The 16035-nt window shown below is 61.0% G+C and overlaps 1 protein-coding gene across 7 annotated transcripts; it reads right to left on the bottom strand.

Moving 5' to 3' along the window:
- Positions 1-21: 21 nt before the first annotated feature.
- On the bottom strand, positions 22-15983 carry ZBTB7B (zinc finger and BTB domain containing 7B). 7 transcript variants are annotated; one of them, XM_059047856.2, is made up of 4 exons: positions 15876-15983; positions 15618-15718; positions 2699-3864; positions 22-2321 (listed from the first exon to the last, which is right to left on the bottom strand). In XM_059047856.2, the coding sequence occupies exons 3-4, from the start codon at positions 3856-3858 to the stop codon at positions 1856-1858; spliced, it is 1626 nt and encodes a 541-aa protein (XP_058903839.1). In that variant the 5' UTR covers positions 3859-3864; positions 15618-15718; positions 15876-15983; the 3' UTR covers positions 22-1855. The 7 variants fall into 7 exon arrangements, with proteins under 7 accessions (XP_058903839.1, XP_066893450.1, XP_058903867.1 ...); XM_067037349.1 differs by having other exon boundaries at positions 15893-15951; XM_059047884.2 differs by lacking the exon at positions 15618-15718 and having other exon boundaries at positions 15876-15934.
- Positions 15984-16035: the final 52 nt, after the last annotated feature.

Below are 16035 nucleotides of genomic sequence, written 5' to 3'. Positions count from 1 at the left end.
GAAACCATAGGTGGACACAAGTGTGAATCTTAAATTATTATTTCTTCCTGTCACTTACACCCGAGGTGGGGGGCAAGGCAAGGGGAGGGGAACAGGAGAGGGGGGATTGCTTCCCCCCCACCCCGTAAGGCACTGAGTGGAGAAGCCGCAAGGGGGGAGGGGGGAGGCCACATTGTCCTCACTCCCTGGGGCTAGGCCCCAGGTCTCCTCAGCCCTGGGCTGTCCCATCACCTGAAATGCTAAGATGAGGCCCAGGGCAACCTGACCTCCCCTTACCCCAATATATTACATCATCACTTTTTAAATAGATACAAGGACTGGTCCCGCTACCCCCTCCCTGTGACCCCCCCCCACTATTGGGGGTACCTGGGCAGCTGTGCAAATGGGCATGGGGGTGCATGGGGGGGAGGGAGAGCACCGGCCCCCTGAACCTGCCCCTTTTAAGGAGGGGGAGGAGCCGCCAGGCCAGGGAGGGGAAATAGTGCAAGGCAGAGCCCAGGCAGAATGGGGTCCAGCACCCAGCGAGGAAGGTGGGGAGGAGATACCCCCACCCCCAGCAGAATTGGGTAGTTAAAAATCTGAAACTAGATTTCAACAAGACCAACAGAAAACGCTATGTACAGACCGGGGGTGGATTCAATCCTAAGGGTAGAGTGAGGGGATTACTCTCCCCGACCCAACAGGAAGCCCGGCTGGCAAGGGTCTGGGGAAAGGATCACCTTTCCCACAGGTCCGCAGCCCACTTTCCTTGCGGCCAAGCAAGAAGCTATTTGCCCCGGCCTTGGCAAGGGGGCGCAGCTCACCAGCTGGGGTGGTGGAGGTTGAGAGAAGCCGGCTCGCTGGAAGTGGCCGCCAGGGGCGCTCGCCCGCGCAGGGCACGGCCGCCAGATGGCGCCGGCTCGCCCGTTCTCCGCAAGGCTGCCCCCAACCCCTCACCCTGTCCCACACCCTGAACCGCGCCAGCCCGGGGGCGGCGTGAGTCAGGGGCGGCAGCGGTGTCGGCGGCTCCGGCTTGCACCTGGGCGGGGAGGAGGAGAAGAGGGTAGGCCACCGCCCGGCCCGCCCTGCCCTCTGGCCCCGGGGAGGGAGCGGCGGGAACAAGACATTCCCTGCCCAGCGACTCGGGAGGGGAGGGGAGGAGAACCAGCAGCAGCTCCCGTAGTTGGGCGGGGCCCCTCCCGCTGCCCCCAGGGGCGGGCGAACCAATCAGGCCACCCCGCCCCCTTCTCCAGGACCCCATGACTCAGCGCTGGGAGCAGGGCGGAGGGGGACTAGGATGGCTCCTTCCTTACAGGCCCAGTCCCCCAGTCTTTCAAGCTTCTACCTTGCTTTCCCCCACTTACCCTTCCTTTGCGGCCCCCCTTTGCATAATTCACTGCCAGGAAAAGGGAACAGAAACCAGGAAGGAGGGGTCTCGAAAGGGAGGGGCAGTCCTTCACCCCCTTACACAGCCAAAACCCCAGGGGGCATGGGGGCAGGGTAAGGCTTTGGTCCCAAGCCCCCCACCCCCTAGAAACCCGCATAGCCGAAGAGGGACCCCACAAATCAGAAATACATTATTGCTTCTACTCCCCAGGAGCAGCTGGGGACAGGGACCCCACCTTTACAATGGAGCTGTAAATATATACATAATATCGTATGTATCACTCCTTGGGAGAGCACCCCAATCTGGGGAGCCTCTGCCCCAAAACCTTCTCAGCTTGGAACTGCAATGAGAGCTCTGAGGGAAGGGCCCAATTTCCGATGCCAGGGAGGCTCAGTGCCCGGACCCCAGCGCCGTCCCTGCTGCACACTCCCGCTGCTCAGCATGGGCGTCCCGGCCCCGTGCTGCTCCAGCTCGGCCACTCGTCCCTCTTTAAGAGGACTCCATGGCACCTTCAGCCTGAGGTGTGGTGGGTGCCCCCTCCTCCTCATCGTCATCAGGGGGCCCCGGGGTGGAGACTGGGGGCCCAGTAGGGGCTGGCTCCTCCCAGAATCGAGCCAGAGAGAGTCGGAAGTTGTCCAGGTGGCCATTGGAGAGGTCAAGGCCAGCAGGGGTCGGGGTGGCGGCAGAGGGCGGGGGGTAGTGAGGGGGCGCATCGTCCTTGCGGCGCCGCCGGGTGCGCACCTCCAGGCAGTTCTGGCCTTTGAGGTGGCGCTGCAGGTGGTCCTCCTTGGCGAAAGCCTTGTGGCACAGGTGGCACTCATAGGGCCGGTCCCCTGTGTGCAGGTGCATGTGGTTCTTGAGGTCATAGCTGTGCAGGAAGCGGGCTGGGCAGTGCGAGCATGAGTAGGGGCGCTCTCCTGTGTGCTTCCTCATGTGGATCTTCAGCTTGTCATTCCTGGCACAGGCAGGGGGGAGGGGCAAGGAAACCGTTCAGGATGCGATCCCTGGGTCATCCTGGCCAGGTTCCCAGGCCTTGTCCCACTCCCGGCCCCCACCATTTGTTTCCCTATTACTGCCCCAGGAGACCCTTGCTGACTTGCCTGCAGCTTAACTGGGCCCGGCCACCACCCACTCTGCCTCCAGCACAGCCAAATCTTTCATGCCCCAGACCTACCTCCCTTGACTTTCTTTCTCCTGGTCTCCCTCCTCACCCTGGGCATCACCACCCCAGTCCCTCCAGCATCACCTGCCTCCACACCTCGGGTCTCATAATCCCTTCCTCCCTCCCCCTCGACATGGCCCCTGCTGCTCCCCTTCCCCACTGGTGCTCACCGGGTGAAACGGACGCCACAGACTTCACAGGCGAAGGGCTTCTCACCCGTATGGGTCCTCATGTGGCGTGGCAGTTTGCCAGCCCCGTGGATAATCTTGTGGCAGACTGGGCACTCCTGGGGCATCTGGGAGCGGCGTTTGCGCACTAGCTTGTCCTGGCCATCTAGGCCTGGTGCCAGGGCGTCCTGGTGTAGGGAACTCAGGTAGGCCATCAGGTCAGGATCGATGGCATCCTCATCTGAGCCCAGCTCCTCTGGGGACAGCGGGGGCCCGCCACCCTGCGCCAGCCCATAAGCAGGGGGATATGCCAGCTCCTCCTCTTCTTCCTCACCCTCATAGGCCTCATAGCTCAGGGGCCCTTCATGGGGTGAGGCAGTCCCTGTGGGAGGGCTGTAGCTGTCCCCCAGCCTACTGCCCCCGCTGCTGCCCACTCCTCCTGCCGCCTCCTCCTCCTCCTCGTAGGTCAAGGGATGAGTGGGCACTGTGGGCACTTCAGGCACTAGGTGGTTTGCCCGGGCCCCCTTGGTCTGCAGGAAAGCTTTTCGGGGCTTGCGGCTGCGGCGGGCAACAGGCCGAGGGGGCAGTGGCGGCGGTGGGAGGGGCACCTGTGGAGGGCTGTCTTCACCGTTGGGAACTCCCGAGGCTGAAGCAGTGGCTGTGGCGAAGGCCTCCAGGTACTGGCGAGCTCGCTCACAGTCGTCCTCGTCAGGGCTGGGAGCTTCTAGTCCGCTGCCCTGCAGAATCTCCATGCAGGCAGCGATGACACACGGGATCTCCAGCAGCCGCGCGGCCTGGAGCACTGCCGGCATGTTGGCGCTGCTGGTGGTCAGTGTGGCTGTATAGGCAAACTCGAGCAGGGCACCCAGCGCCTCCGGCCCCACAAAGTCCAGCTCACACACGCCGGCCCCTGCTCCCCCAGCAGCCGCCCCACCGCCCCCAGCGCTCAGGACCGCCCCGCCACCGCCCTCAGTGAAGAGCTTCTTGAAGTAGTGGCTGCAGGCAGCCAGCACAGCCCGGTGGGTGCGGTATTCAAGGCCCTGTGTCCGGATGGTGAGGTCACACAGGTGGCCCAGCTGGCGCTGCTCATTGAGGCAGCTCAGGAGCTCACTGCTGTGGTCTGGGAATGGAATCCCGATCAGGTCGTCCTCCGGGCTCCCCATCTTCTCCTGCAGAGTCAAGTAGAGAGGGAGGTTAAGAGCGCTCAGCCCTGCAAGGTGGTCCAGGGAAGGAATACATACCAACGTTGGCCAGGTGACTACAGACTACTTAGATGGTCTTCTAAGTACTTTACACCCACTTCATCTTCCAAAACCTTCTAAAGTAACAGTTATCATTCATTTCACAGACAGGAACCTGAGGTGCAGACAGGTGAAGCGACTTTCTATGTTAAGTGCAGAAGAGGTTCAAAGCCAGGCGACGGGCCCAGAGTCCGTGTTCCTGACCACTGTGCACTGTTCTGCCTCTGTGAGAGCAGGAGCCCTGCCTTTCTGGCCTTTCCTAGAGACCCGTCTGCTTCACCTGCCCCATTCCACATCCCTTTGGGAGAAGCACTGGACTGGGAGAAAGGATGCCTGGGTTCTGGTTCAGGCTTCATGAAGAATTGGCTAAAGGACTCTGGGTGGCTCTGGCAGCTAGCCTCAGTCATCTGAAAAGTGGGGTAACAGTCTTTGTGATGGAACCTCCTCTAAGCCCAGAGAGAGGCCAATGAGAGAGTTCAGATTCACATTGCGCCAAGGACTGTTCAAGGCAAGGTCAGGTGCTTTAACTTATGTTATCTCCCTAAAGCATTTGGTGTACAGTAAAACACTATGCAAACCTGAGAGGTGGCTTCCCAGCACCCTCCTCCTCCTCCTTCCCCACCCACTAAAAGTTCATCTCCCCTTCTGGATCCCCCCTTCTAGAGGCCAAAAGGGAAACACAGCTCCCAGCATCCCTCCCCCCACATCCTCCCCTCCCCCATGGGGCCAAGGAGCAGCCACCCTTTGCTGGGGTGTCGCTGGCTGGCGCGGGTGCTTCCTGCCCCGCACCGATAAGCATCGTCCCCGCCCCCTCTCCCACTGCCAATAGGCCAAGTTCCAGTCCCACCCCTCCCCCACTGGGCTACCACCACCACCACCTCTCCCTCCCCATTCCCATCCAGTCAGGAGAGTCCCCCCTCTCCAGAGGACCATCTTTCACCCTCTATGCTTTCCCCTCCAAGGCAGAGCCACAGAAGGTGCAGAGCTGCTAGCAATCCCGAGGCTGGTGGAGGGGAGGGGAAGGGTAGTAGAGGGAGTCTGGCCTGGAAGTGGGGAGATCTGCTTTAAGTCCTGGCTCTGCTACTATCGGTTTTTTTTTTTTTTTTTTTTTTAACATACCATTAGAATTTATTTATTTATTTATTTACTATTATTATTTTTTAACATCTTTATAAGTATTCTGCTACTATCTTGCTGAATGACCTTGGGCAAGTCATTTCTCTCTGTGCTTCAATTTCCTCACTGTACAAGGAGGGGGTGGGAGTGGATGCCCCAAGGGCTCAGCCCTTCAGCCCTGACATTTGGTGGGTCTGGAGCAACTGGAGACAGAGTTGGGGCCTGGAAAGAGCTGGGCTCTGGAGTCATCCAGGCTTGAGTTTGAATCCTCAGTCTTTGGCTGATTAGCTCTGTGACCTTAAACAAGTGACTTAATCTCTGGACCTCTTTCCTCATCTCTAATATGGGATCATTCCACCTGACTCCTAGGGCTGTGATGAAGGTTAAATGAGACCGTGGGTGGCACAATGCCTAACACACACAGTAGGGGCTCAATAAATGTTCTGGCCTTGGCAAGGAGAAACAAGGCCTCAACTGGAGGCAGATTCCACTATACAGATGGTCTCTGCTGGGAAACAAGTCTGTCTCCCTCCCTCAGATCACCCCAGGGAGTCAGGTTACTACTAGCTACATGACCTTGGACCAGTCACTTCCTTTCCTGAGGAGGCCGGTTTCCTCATCTGTAAAATTAAAGACTGACCTAGATAATCCTTAGGGCAAGTCCCACTTACATTTTGTCAGTGTCTTCTCTGCCACTCCCAACAGCTGCTCAGTCTTGGCCATTGATGGGGAAGATTTTGGGAGGGGGGGGTTGGAGGAGTCAAGGGCTACAGGTTTCCTCTTGAGGACACAAGAACTGCATTGTTTCTGCCTGCCTCTCTGTCCCAGCACCAGAACGCCTGCGCGGAAGCCGTGAGTGAGCAGCACCCATGTGGCTCATAAGCCACAGCCAGACACCCTTAGATTGCCCACCCCTTCCCACCTTAAGTCCCCAAATCACTTCTCTCCCTGGGGGCCAAGCAGTCTGGGAGCACTCCCAGTTTCCTTTGGTTCTCCTACCTGTACTTTACAAATAGTACAAGAGGCAAATGGCCCCAGGACTTAGAAACAAACTAAACCGGGTGGGCAGCAGCAGTGGCCATTCAAGCAGCAGTGGGCTCCCTTCTGGGCCCAAGCAAATCCTGTCCCTCCTGAGGGGGATGGGTGGGGCTGTCCTCTATGTCCATTGGCCCGGAGCTGGGCACCCGCAGGCACGTGGCTAACCCCATCCCTCTCCCTCCTTCCCTCCACACCCCACCCATTCCCGCTGCTAAGCCCGCCTCCCTTCTCCCACCCCAGGGCCGTCTCCGAGGCAACTTGGTGTGGCGGGGGTGCTGATTGGCTGACCCCGCTGTCAGGTCACAGGCTCTGGCTGGTTCACGATGCAACTCACTCAGGGCTTGGGCAGGGGTGGGTGTTTAACCCCTTGGGCCTAACCCAGTGGCCACGAGGTACCAATGAAGGAGGGGAGAGGCAAAGGACACACGTGGGAAGGGGAGGTGTTCACATGGTTCTCTAGCTTCTGGGAAACTCCCCTAGCCCTTACCCAGGGCTCTGGCACCCATGCTAACTTAGGTGTCACCTGGAACTAGGCTGGTGCCAACCAGGCCAAGGGGATACTCCTAGCCCCATCATCTGGGAGGGGTTGCTGGGGTGGAGGCCTCCCCCTTCTTTCTGCCAGGGTGGGGCACTGGTGCCAGGATGCCCACCCCACCTTGGGCATCCTTCCCACCTCTGTATCCCAGAGGGCCCAGCCCCCCGACACCCATGAATGTCCCCACCCAGTCTGGCATGCCCCCTCTTGCTAAGACCTTGTGGGCATGGGTGTGTGTGGTGGCTGGGGGGGCAGCTGTGCCAGGGAGCCAGGCAAGATGTTTGGTCTGTTTGCCTGGTAGGGGGAAGAACTGGGGGCCCCGCCCCATCTCTCCCCCTTTCCTGCCACCCACCCCAGGCTCCCCTCACTGTCAGGCCTGCTAGACCGGCCAAGCCGGTGGGCAGCTCTCTTGAAACTGGGCCCTGAGTCAAGCTTGCCCCATCTTTGGTGGGGGGAAGATTTTGGGGTTAGAAAGGTGGGAGGGGGCAAAGGTGGGAGCCCCTATCACCTACCCCTCAGTGCCCAAGGGCACCTGCCAAGGTGTGTCCACCACCAAGAAACCGAAAGGTAGAGGGCACTGGCCCTGGCATGGGAAGGAAAAGGAGGCTGGAACTCTTTCCAGGTGCTGACCTCCGGCAGTGTCCAGTGCAGGGCTGGGGGCACCAGGGCCAACACTGCCGGCTCGAGCCAGCTGGAGAGCTGGGATATGAGGCCCTGAACGGGGCAGCTGAATAAAGCTGGCCCCCCTTCCCCACACCCTGGGGATTAGGGGAGTAAGGCTTAGTGTGGGGGGCAGCAGGCGGAAACAGGATTAGCGGCGGAGAAAATAGATATGGGCCTGAGACACAGGCACACAGAGCCACCCCTCCCTAGGCTTGGAGGCCCCCACCTCTGGGCTCTGCCAGAGAGCCTGAGAGGGACCTGGCCAGTCCTCTCCAGGTGTAGCAACCTGGGGTGAGGGAGGATGAGGACCAGGCTGTGACACCTCCTGCCAGGGTGATGGAGAGGCCTGACACTCTTCCCACCTTGGCCGGCCACCCTTACTTCTTTCTCCTTTCTGCCCCCCCACCCCCCACCCCAACTCCAGCCTCAGGTTCTCTTCCTGTTTTTTTGGAGCTAAGTTTGCACGAAGCCAGGGCTTTGGCCTGTGGCTGGACCAGGGGGGTGGGGAAATAGGACAGCCAGTCCAAAGTCCTCAGGGACCCAGGAATCCTAGTTCCCCAGCTTCTCTCACCCCTTCTTAGGGCCTCTGAGGCCCAGGGGCTGAAGCCATCTGGCCTTCCCAGTTGGGAAGTCAGGGTGACGGGTTGAGGTGAATCCCCTTGAAGATTGGAATGGCTTCGAAGGAGAGGCCCTTGGCCCAGGGATGCCCTAGGCATTTATGGAGCCCTTCCCTCCCCACCCCAGCCCCTCCAAGCTAGTACATGCCTTCCCCATCCCCCATAGGCTGCTTCCCCCTCCTAACCTCACCACCCCCGGCACTCACACTTCCTGGGGGCCGAGGCGGGGAAGAGAGACCGCAAGCCACGAAGGGGGAAGGAGGCAAGGGGAGTTGGCTGCTTCCCGGTGCCCTGGGGGTTAAGCCTCTCCTCCCTCAAAATCCCCAATTCCTGGTGCTTCAGCTCCTGACAGGAGGGAGACCTCAGTGTCCCCCCACATGTTCTTTCCATGACAACTGCCCTAGTCCACAGCCTCTCAGGCCGCATCAGGGGAAATCTGAGGGAGATAAAAGATGGCGGAGGAAGGAATGGGGGCAACTCTGCCTTCCCCAGCCTTCCCCTCTTGTCCTTTGGGAACAAGGCCCTCTCCACTCTTGGCCCCTTTCCTTGGTCTCTTCCTGTCCCCTTACCGCCTTCTCGGACCCTTGTCTCTCCTCTCTGCGACTCATCCTTTGCTTTCCTTCCTTCAGCCCTTGTGAGGCTCCTGCTTCCTCTACCGCGTCAATGTCCCCAGGCCTCTGAGGAATCATCCCTACCTCTCCTTTCTTTACTCTTTCGATTCTCTCGCTCAAACCTCCTCACTTCCTCCATTTCACCTTGCTCCGAGCATCCCTTCTCCTCTCCCCAGGCAGGCGCAGTGTGGAGAGGGGCAGAGGAATTAAATCAAGATGCCAGGCCTCCCCTTCAAGGCCTGGTCTTGCCATGAGATGGTCACATTTAAGGTACCCACGGCCCCATTTTGGATGAAGCACAGGGCCAAAATCTGGGGGACAGTTGGGGAAGATGGGTGGGGGGGGTGGTACATTGAGAGCGGATGTGGGGTGGGGTGAGGGGGACAGCCTAGGCCTCTCTGCCTGTCAGAATTTCCAGCCCTGGAGCTGCTGGACTTTCCCCAGAGGCTGCCCACCCTAGGCCAGGCAACTGTGCACTTGGACAGACCCTGGTCATCAGGGTTCCCAGCGGGGGTCTGCCGGAGCAGTGCCAGATACCCTTAGGGTCTGAGGAGACCACACAGGGTGCCAGGGTCTGCCCTGTGCCCACCCCCTCCCCCCAGTCTAGCGTCTCCGGCTGGGTAACTGAGCCGGCTGGTAACCCCACACCCGCCAAGCCGCCAGCAGAAACCTGAGCCCCCCAGCCCCAGAGGACACCCCGGCCCGATCCCCGGAGCCCGGCTCCCTGCCAGCCTGTCCAACCTCCTGTCCTGGCCCAGCAACCCCTCGGCTCCCGTAGGCCCCTTCTTCTGTTCTCCTGTCCTCCTGGGTCCCCCAGACACAGAAGCTTCCCCATGCTCCAGCTCCTCAGCCCCTCAGTTCCTAAACCGCCCCCTGTGAAGTTCAGACACCCTCTTCCTAGCCTGTTTTTCAGTCCCTCTCTGACCCTTGGCCAATTCTAGGCCTCCAAGCCTCCCCTGGGGCCTGATCTCCCAAGCCAGAGTGTGGCCTACTCACCTGAACGCTGAGGGGCCTTGCCGGCAACTCCTCTTGGCCCCTGGGGGGAGCAGGTTGGGAGGGGTGGGGGAGGGCCGGGCTGGGGGGGGAGGTAGGGTGGCTGTTCCCCGCTCCAGCTCCCTCCTTCAAAGGGGCCGCCCACGACTTGGCCCAGCCCCTCCCCCCTACAGCCTTAACCCTCTGGGTGCTGTCCCCCCTCCCTCGAGATGGAGGGAGGGGTTACCAGAGGGCTGACAGCGTGGGAGAGGGCCTAGAGTCTCTGCCTGTGGTGCCCGAAGCCCCAGCTGTACCCACCCTGGCCCGTCCTTTCTCAGTCCTAAAAGGGGAAAAAGGTAAGCAGTAGGCAAGGTAGGAGCTGGGACAGTCCAGGAGGACAGAGGTGAGGAGGAGCAATGGGAGAGGCTGCTGGAGGTGGGACCCGGAGAAGGAAGAAGGGAGGGGAGGGGACAGGAGGCAGCAGTGGCCAGAAGAGGGAGGAGGGGAACCCTGGACAGTCAGTGCCAGGGGTGACAGGTGCCTAGGTCCCAGCCCCTCAGGGCATATGGTATAACAGGGGAACACAGGGAGGCCCTCCAGACCCCAGTGGGTCCCTCAGCACCCCTGGGATCTGGCCGAATTCTCCCCACTCTGTACTGGGCTGGGGCCCTCAGGGGCTGGGCAAGGCAGCACCCCGCCCTCCCCATGCCTCACCCCAAACCCACTCACATACCACAGTTCCTTGCCCGGGCACCAGCCCCTGCCAACCAGGCCAGGGGGCAGCAATTGTGCCAGCCCCCAATGGCCAGGAGGATCAGGGGGACAGAGCTGGCCTGAGGGGGGTGGACAGATTGGGGGAGCTGTGGGCACCGAAAGAGGAAGGAGCCGGGAGGGGGCATCTGCTGGGAAGCAGCTAGCCCCACCCCTTGCGTAAGCTGCTGCCACCCTGGCCGGTTGGGTGGGACCCGCCTGGGCCTGAGGGGTAACTCAGGAGGGCTCTGAGCCCAGAGATGGGTGGGCCACAAAGTTCCACTTAAACAGCTTCTGGGGTCTCTTATTCCTGGAACGAGGCGTGCCCTAGGTTCCCCAGACACTAGGCCAACCCAAGTCCTACTGGGCTGGGAGGGGGCACCACAGAAATGCCCCCTAAAATATCCCCTCCCCTTTCCCCCCAACAGCTGCTGGCTCAATGCCGCTGGCCTGCTGCCCCTCACCAGCTCCCGGCCCGGTTGGCACCTACCCACCAGGATGCTGGCAGTCCTGCCCTCCTCTCCCTTCTACCCCCCTGGCTCCCAGCGCCCCATGCCAACTGTGGGCCTCGGGTGGGGGAGGGTCACCCCTGTGCCTTGGTGCCAGCTAGGCGGGCCCAGGCCCTTAGGTCCTACAGATAAGGCACAAGACCCTGTTCTCAAGCTATCTCCTCAAGAGGCAGCGCACGGGTTAGGGCCTACACAAAGAGAGCCCAGGGGGCTACGGACAGCTTGATGAGCAGTTATTGAAGGCTCCACTCCCCAAGGTGGGGGCCAGTGTCTCTCCCTGCCACCAGGCGCCGGCCTCCCGGCATTCCCCCTGCCCAAGCATTTGCTTGGGCACCAAAGTCCCTGATATTCCTGAGTGCCCTAGTGCCTGCAGCCTGTGAGGGAGTGGGGTGGGGCTGCTCTCTGCCCTTTGATCCCCATAAAGGGAGGGAACCAGCCTAGAGGGCAGGGGGCAGGGAGGGAGTTCATGGGGCCCCTCCATTTCACCCCTGCCAGGGGCAGCAGGGCAGGGTGAGGGCATCGCTTGGGTGGGGCCCTCAGGTGAGAATGGGTAGCATGTCTCAGCTGGGGGGATGGATGTCAATCATGGGTACATGGTGTCATGTGGGAACAGGATGGTGAGGACAAGGTGGGGGGATGCAGAGGGTCCCCACATTCCAAATCATCCCAGTCCACTTTTAGTCCCATCCAGAAAAATTTCCAGACTTAACCAAATTGAGAGATCAAGGAGGACTACAACTCCCAGTATGCACCACAATTGCTTTGCATGTACCTTGGGAGCTGTAGTTTCCTTGAGAAACCCAGTGCTCTCCTCTTCCCCAGAGCCTTGCTGATGGGGTAGGGAGGGCAGATCAGAGGACTTGGTTATGAATCTCCAAGGGGACTGTGTTTAGAAGAGGTACAAGGCAGGAGGTCCATGGTAGGGGGAGAGGACCCCTGCTCCCAGGCAAAGGGGGAGGAAAGGAGGAAGGAAGGAGGAGAGGATGTCTGTTGAAAGGGGCATATGGGTGGGGAGGAGTTGGGGGGAGTGGTGGAAACAGGAAGGAAACTGAAGCCAGAGACATGAGGTCGAAAGCAAGGGCCTGGTAGAGCCCCACTCCGAGGCTCAGCAAGGACTGGGAAGGCATTTCCCCCTGCTGGTCCTCGGCACCATTCTGGTGGCCTGGGGAGGCATAAGAGGAATTAGTGATGTCAAGTAACAGTAGACTGGTATGTTTGTGGGGGTCACTGGCTCCATTTACCTGCCACCAGCCCTCTTTTGTCTAGGGCATCCTCAACTCCCGGATCTGGCACAGGTATCTGCTGGCTGGAGAGCTCTGAAAGCTGACTAGGTTCTAGGATGCTAGCAGGAAGAGGAAGGGGTTGGGGGGAAGTTAGGGCCAGGCCTGATGGGTATGGTGGAGGGGGACATGTATGGGGTTAGGCCCAGGTGTGAGGTCAAGGAATTGTGCTGGCAAATGAGGATGCCATCCTCTAGGGCTGAGGCCATGGCAACTGGGAGGCATCAGTGAAGAGAGGGCTAAGATGCCAAGGAAGGCCACCAGCCTGCCACCCATCCCAGGCTGTGGGACAGAATGAAGAGCGCAGCCCTTTCCAGTGTCACTGTGGAATTTGCTAAAGGTAGCTTTTTCCCTTGTGCCAGGCAGCCTGTGAACATTAACGGTGGCAACTCAGGGGACCAGATGGCAGCTGGGTGCCTTTTCTTAGTGGGGGTGGAGGTCAGAAGTGGGCAGAGGCTCTGCTTCCAGGCCACTTTCCCTGGGCTCCCTAAGGTTCTGGGACAGATGCTTATAGGCCCCAGCCAAGACTCTTGCCAAGACCTGGGTCTGGCTGGGTGGTGGGTCATTCTTGCCTCTCCAAGGCCTTGGATGGTGGGCAACAGTAGCTCTTACCCCTTCCCCCCAGTCCCCCAGGCCCGCCTTGGCGCCTGGCCGCCTGCGTGTTGGCAGGACTGGTGGTAGGGGGGGGCGGCGAGGCAACTTCAAACTGTCCGGGCAAAACGTCAAGTTTACTCACGAGTTTACTCAGCAGAAGGAGGGGGAAGAGGCCAGGGCAGGCACACCCCATGCCAGGGTCCTATCCGTCTGCTTGTCCCCACCTTCCTCCCCCACCCTCCTCTTCAGTCCTAGGCCAAAACAGGCATAGGCCCCAAGGCCTGGTGGTAGGGCAGTCTTAACTCTCGGAAGGTCAGGGAACCAAGCAGGCTGGAGGCAGGAAGCCCTGAAGCAGGCCCAGAGGCTTCTATCAGAGGGCAGTGCCCTGCCTGGAGCCCATTCACTACCCGTCTTGGGACCTCGGCCTTAGGCCAGAACTGGGTCTCTTAGCCACCAAGAAGGGGGCAGTACCAGGACAGGCCTCCTCCGTCTGACCAGTCCCCTGGGCAGTGACTTCTGACCCCAAATGCCCAGTACTAGGCTGTGCCTCAGGCAGCATGATGCCATCTGGGCAGCCATAGGATCAGGGGCTGGTTCTCTAGGCCTTGACTTGGAATGAGGGGCCAGCACCCTATCTGACCTACTTCCCTTTCCTCCCCACCTGCTTTCATTCTCTGCTTTTCTCCCCCAGCCTTCACTGTCCCCACCCCAGAGGCGCTCCGCCCCCCATGCCCGCTGGGCCCCCTCCCCCACCCTTCCCCAGGGTGCCAAGTGCAAGCACACAAAGGGCCCGATGGTGCATTGTTAGCCCAGCCCCCGCTGCCCGCCTCGCCCTCCCAGGGCAGGCACTAGGCCAAGGAGGAGCTGGGGGCCCTGGGTGCCAGGGGGCACCATGGGGAAGGGGGAAGAGGTCAGCACCTGTCTCCCAGTCCCTGGGGTCCATGTCAGCCAGAGCTGAGCAGTGATGAGAGTACCCCATTAGAGCAGGCCTCTCTCCTTGACACCTGAGCCTAGTGGGCACTGCCTTCTTTCTTCCCCAGAGCCCCCTTCGGGTGGTATTAACCCCTTCCTGACCCCTGTGCTAAGGTTGGGGGGTGTGGTACCCAAGGGAGGGGACAGTGTCTGGGGGTGCCAGCAGGCTGTGTGGTGCCCACAGCAACCATGTAACAGAGGCACGCTCAGGGAGCTGGGGCCCCGAGGGCCAGGGACAGGAGGCACTGACAGAGATTTCTTCTTGTTTCATCAGCTGCTCCAGGGGAGCCCCCTGTCCTTCTCCCCAGTCACCACTAAGGAGGAACACTAAGTGTTACCCAAACTCAGTCACAAATATGTCCCTCTCCAGCCCAGCACAACACTCCATATGCCCACTCTCCCCTCCCAACCTGATGCCCACCCCATGCCAGCTCTCCCAGCAGTGCCAGAAGGGTACAGGGGTGACCAAACCAGTTGGTGTGGGGGGGGGCGAGCAGGAGGCAACCCCATAATCATCCAGGCCTCACCCCCCTACGCACATGCACCCTCAGGAAACAGAGTTCCCATCCTGGTTTAACCCCTCACCGCCCAATCTGGCTCCCCCTGCCTCTTGATAAACTGTCTCCCTCCTCCAGGAGTAAGCTGGGGGAAGGCGGAATAGCTGCGCTGACTCATTCCCATTCTCAGCTGCAGCTAGGGGTCTCCAAGGCACTCGTCTGGGGGTCAATTCAAGAACGCCCTCCACCTGGCCCGGAAGCCAGGACAGCCTGCTGGTCTCCCCCTCTCCCCAGCACCCACTTCCGGTGTCCCAAACTAGGTCAGCAGCGCTCGTTTCCTGTGGGTCAGCTAGCACCAGCGCCTCTGCCCCTCCCCTGCTCCGGACCCAGGCTCCCCGCCCCCCGCCCCCCAGGGCGCCCCGAGGTCTCACCACGTCTCAGCCGCCCTTTGATACGTGGGGGTTGTGCGGGGCGGGGGGCAGGGGACCCGCCCTCTCTCCAAACACCAGCAGGGCCGGGGCGCCTGGGCAGGCACGTGTCCGGGCACAACCCGCTGCCCACGCCGCCCCCCCACTCCCGGCCCCCCCTCGCTCTGGCCGGGACACGTCGCTCTCTTACTTGGGGTGGGGTGGGAAGAGAGAGAGAAAGCTGGAAATTGAAAGCAGCGCCCCCCACCCCTTTGAATGGCAGCCCTCTGCCAGCGGCGCTCAGAGTAGGTTCTACAACAACACAGTAGCGACCCCCACTCCGGGTAGGGGCAGGTGCGCCGGCGCCCGTGGGGGGACGGGTAGTAGGTAGAATTCTTTCCAGTCGCCCACCCTCGCTCTTGGGCTCTGGGGGCCGGAGCTGGCTTTGAAAAGGTGGCGGCTGTTCTGGAGCCTGAACGAAGAGAGTGGGATTGAGGGGAGGCGGAGAGAGGGGTCGTTCTATGTCGCTCGGAGGTTGTCGCTGAGTCCCACTACCAGCGAGAGAGCGCGATTCTGGAAGCGCAAGAAACCGAATAGTCCAGCCGGTAACTTTCCCCCAAGCCGCGGCTCCTCCTGTGCTCCCCCCACCCCCCATGCAACTGGCCCGGGTCCAACCCACCGCGCCAGGGGGCGCGGAGTTGGGGGGGGAGCGTTGTCCTAGTTAGAATCCGTCAGCGTTTCCATTCCCTCAACTCGGATGGGTCGGGGGTCTCCCCCTAAAGTCACGAAGGAGACTGGGGGAGCGCTGAGCGCCGCCTCACCCTCTCTCCATCCCGGAGCCGCCAGTCTGTCTGATCCCAGAAGTGCAGAGAAAGTTTCTGTGGACCCTCCGCCCTGGGTTGGGGGCGGCTGTAGTTCCTTCTCTACCTTTCCTCCCAGTTAAAATCAATTCCAAAGACCCGAAGTGTTGGGAAGGCACAGGGAAGGGGAGTGGTGGGAATCTGGTCTGCGTGCGTGTGTGTGTGTGGGGGGGTCCCACTTACAGGACGGACGAAGGACACTGCAGCAGTCTCGAATATGGGGGACCTCTAGCCAGGAGACAAAAGTGGGGTACACTCACCTCTCTGCCTTTGGGTCCGCTGGCTGGAGCTGCTGAGGCTCCGGGTGTGGGGAGAAGCGCGTCCCCCGCCAGGCCCGGGGGCTTGGGGCCCTGCTCCGGTCCTGGTCAGAAGGCCGCGGTCAGTGGCTCGCCGCTCTCTGCTGGGGGGCTCCTCCTCCGCAGCCCTCTGCCTCCTCCTGCCGCCCGCCCCCCCCTCGGCCGCAGAGAACCGTACATTCACCTGGCTCCCACCCGCCCCCCCCTCAGGGCCCGCCTCACCTGTCCTGCTGTCTCACCTGTCCTCCTGCTTGCTTTCCCCCCATCCCTCCCCCCGCCCCCTGCCACCCCCCAAACTCCCCCTCCCAACCCTTAGCAACACCCTCTGTCACTTCCTGGTTTTTCACCCGCCCCCCCAGGCCCCCCTCCCTCCGCCCAATAA

Source organism: Kogia breviceps, chromosome 1 (assembly GCF_026419965.1).
Source record: "Kogia breviceps isolate mKogBre1 chromosome 1, mKogBre1 haplotype 1, whole genome shotgun sequence".
NCBI classification, from domain to species: Eukaryota; Metazoa; Chordata; class Mammalia; order Artiodactyla; family Physeteridae; genus Kogia; species Kogia breviceps.
Note: the sequence above shows the minus strand (reverse complement) of the source record. Positions and strands in the feature narration are given on the sequence as shown.

Excerpts from the sequence above, each read along its gene's own strand:
- ZBTB7B (XM_059047856.2), bottom strand. The coding sequence starts at position 3,858 with ATGGGGAGCCCGGAGGACGACCTGATCGGGATTCCATTCCCAGACCAC. Across the intron at positions 2,322-2,698 it reads TGTGGCGTCCGTTTCACCCG|GAATGACAAGCTGAAGATCC; the intron begins GTGAGCACCAGT and ends TGCCTGTGCCAG.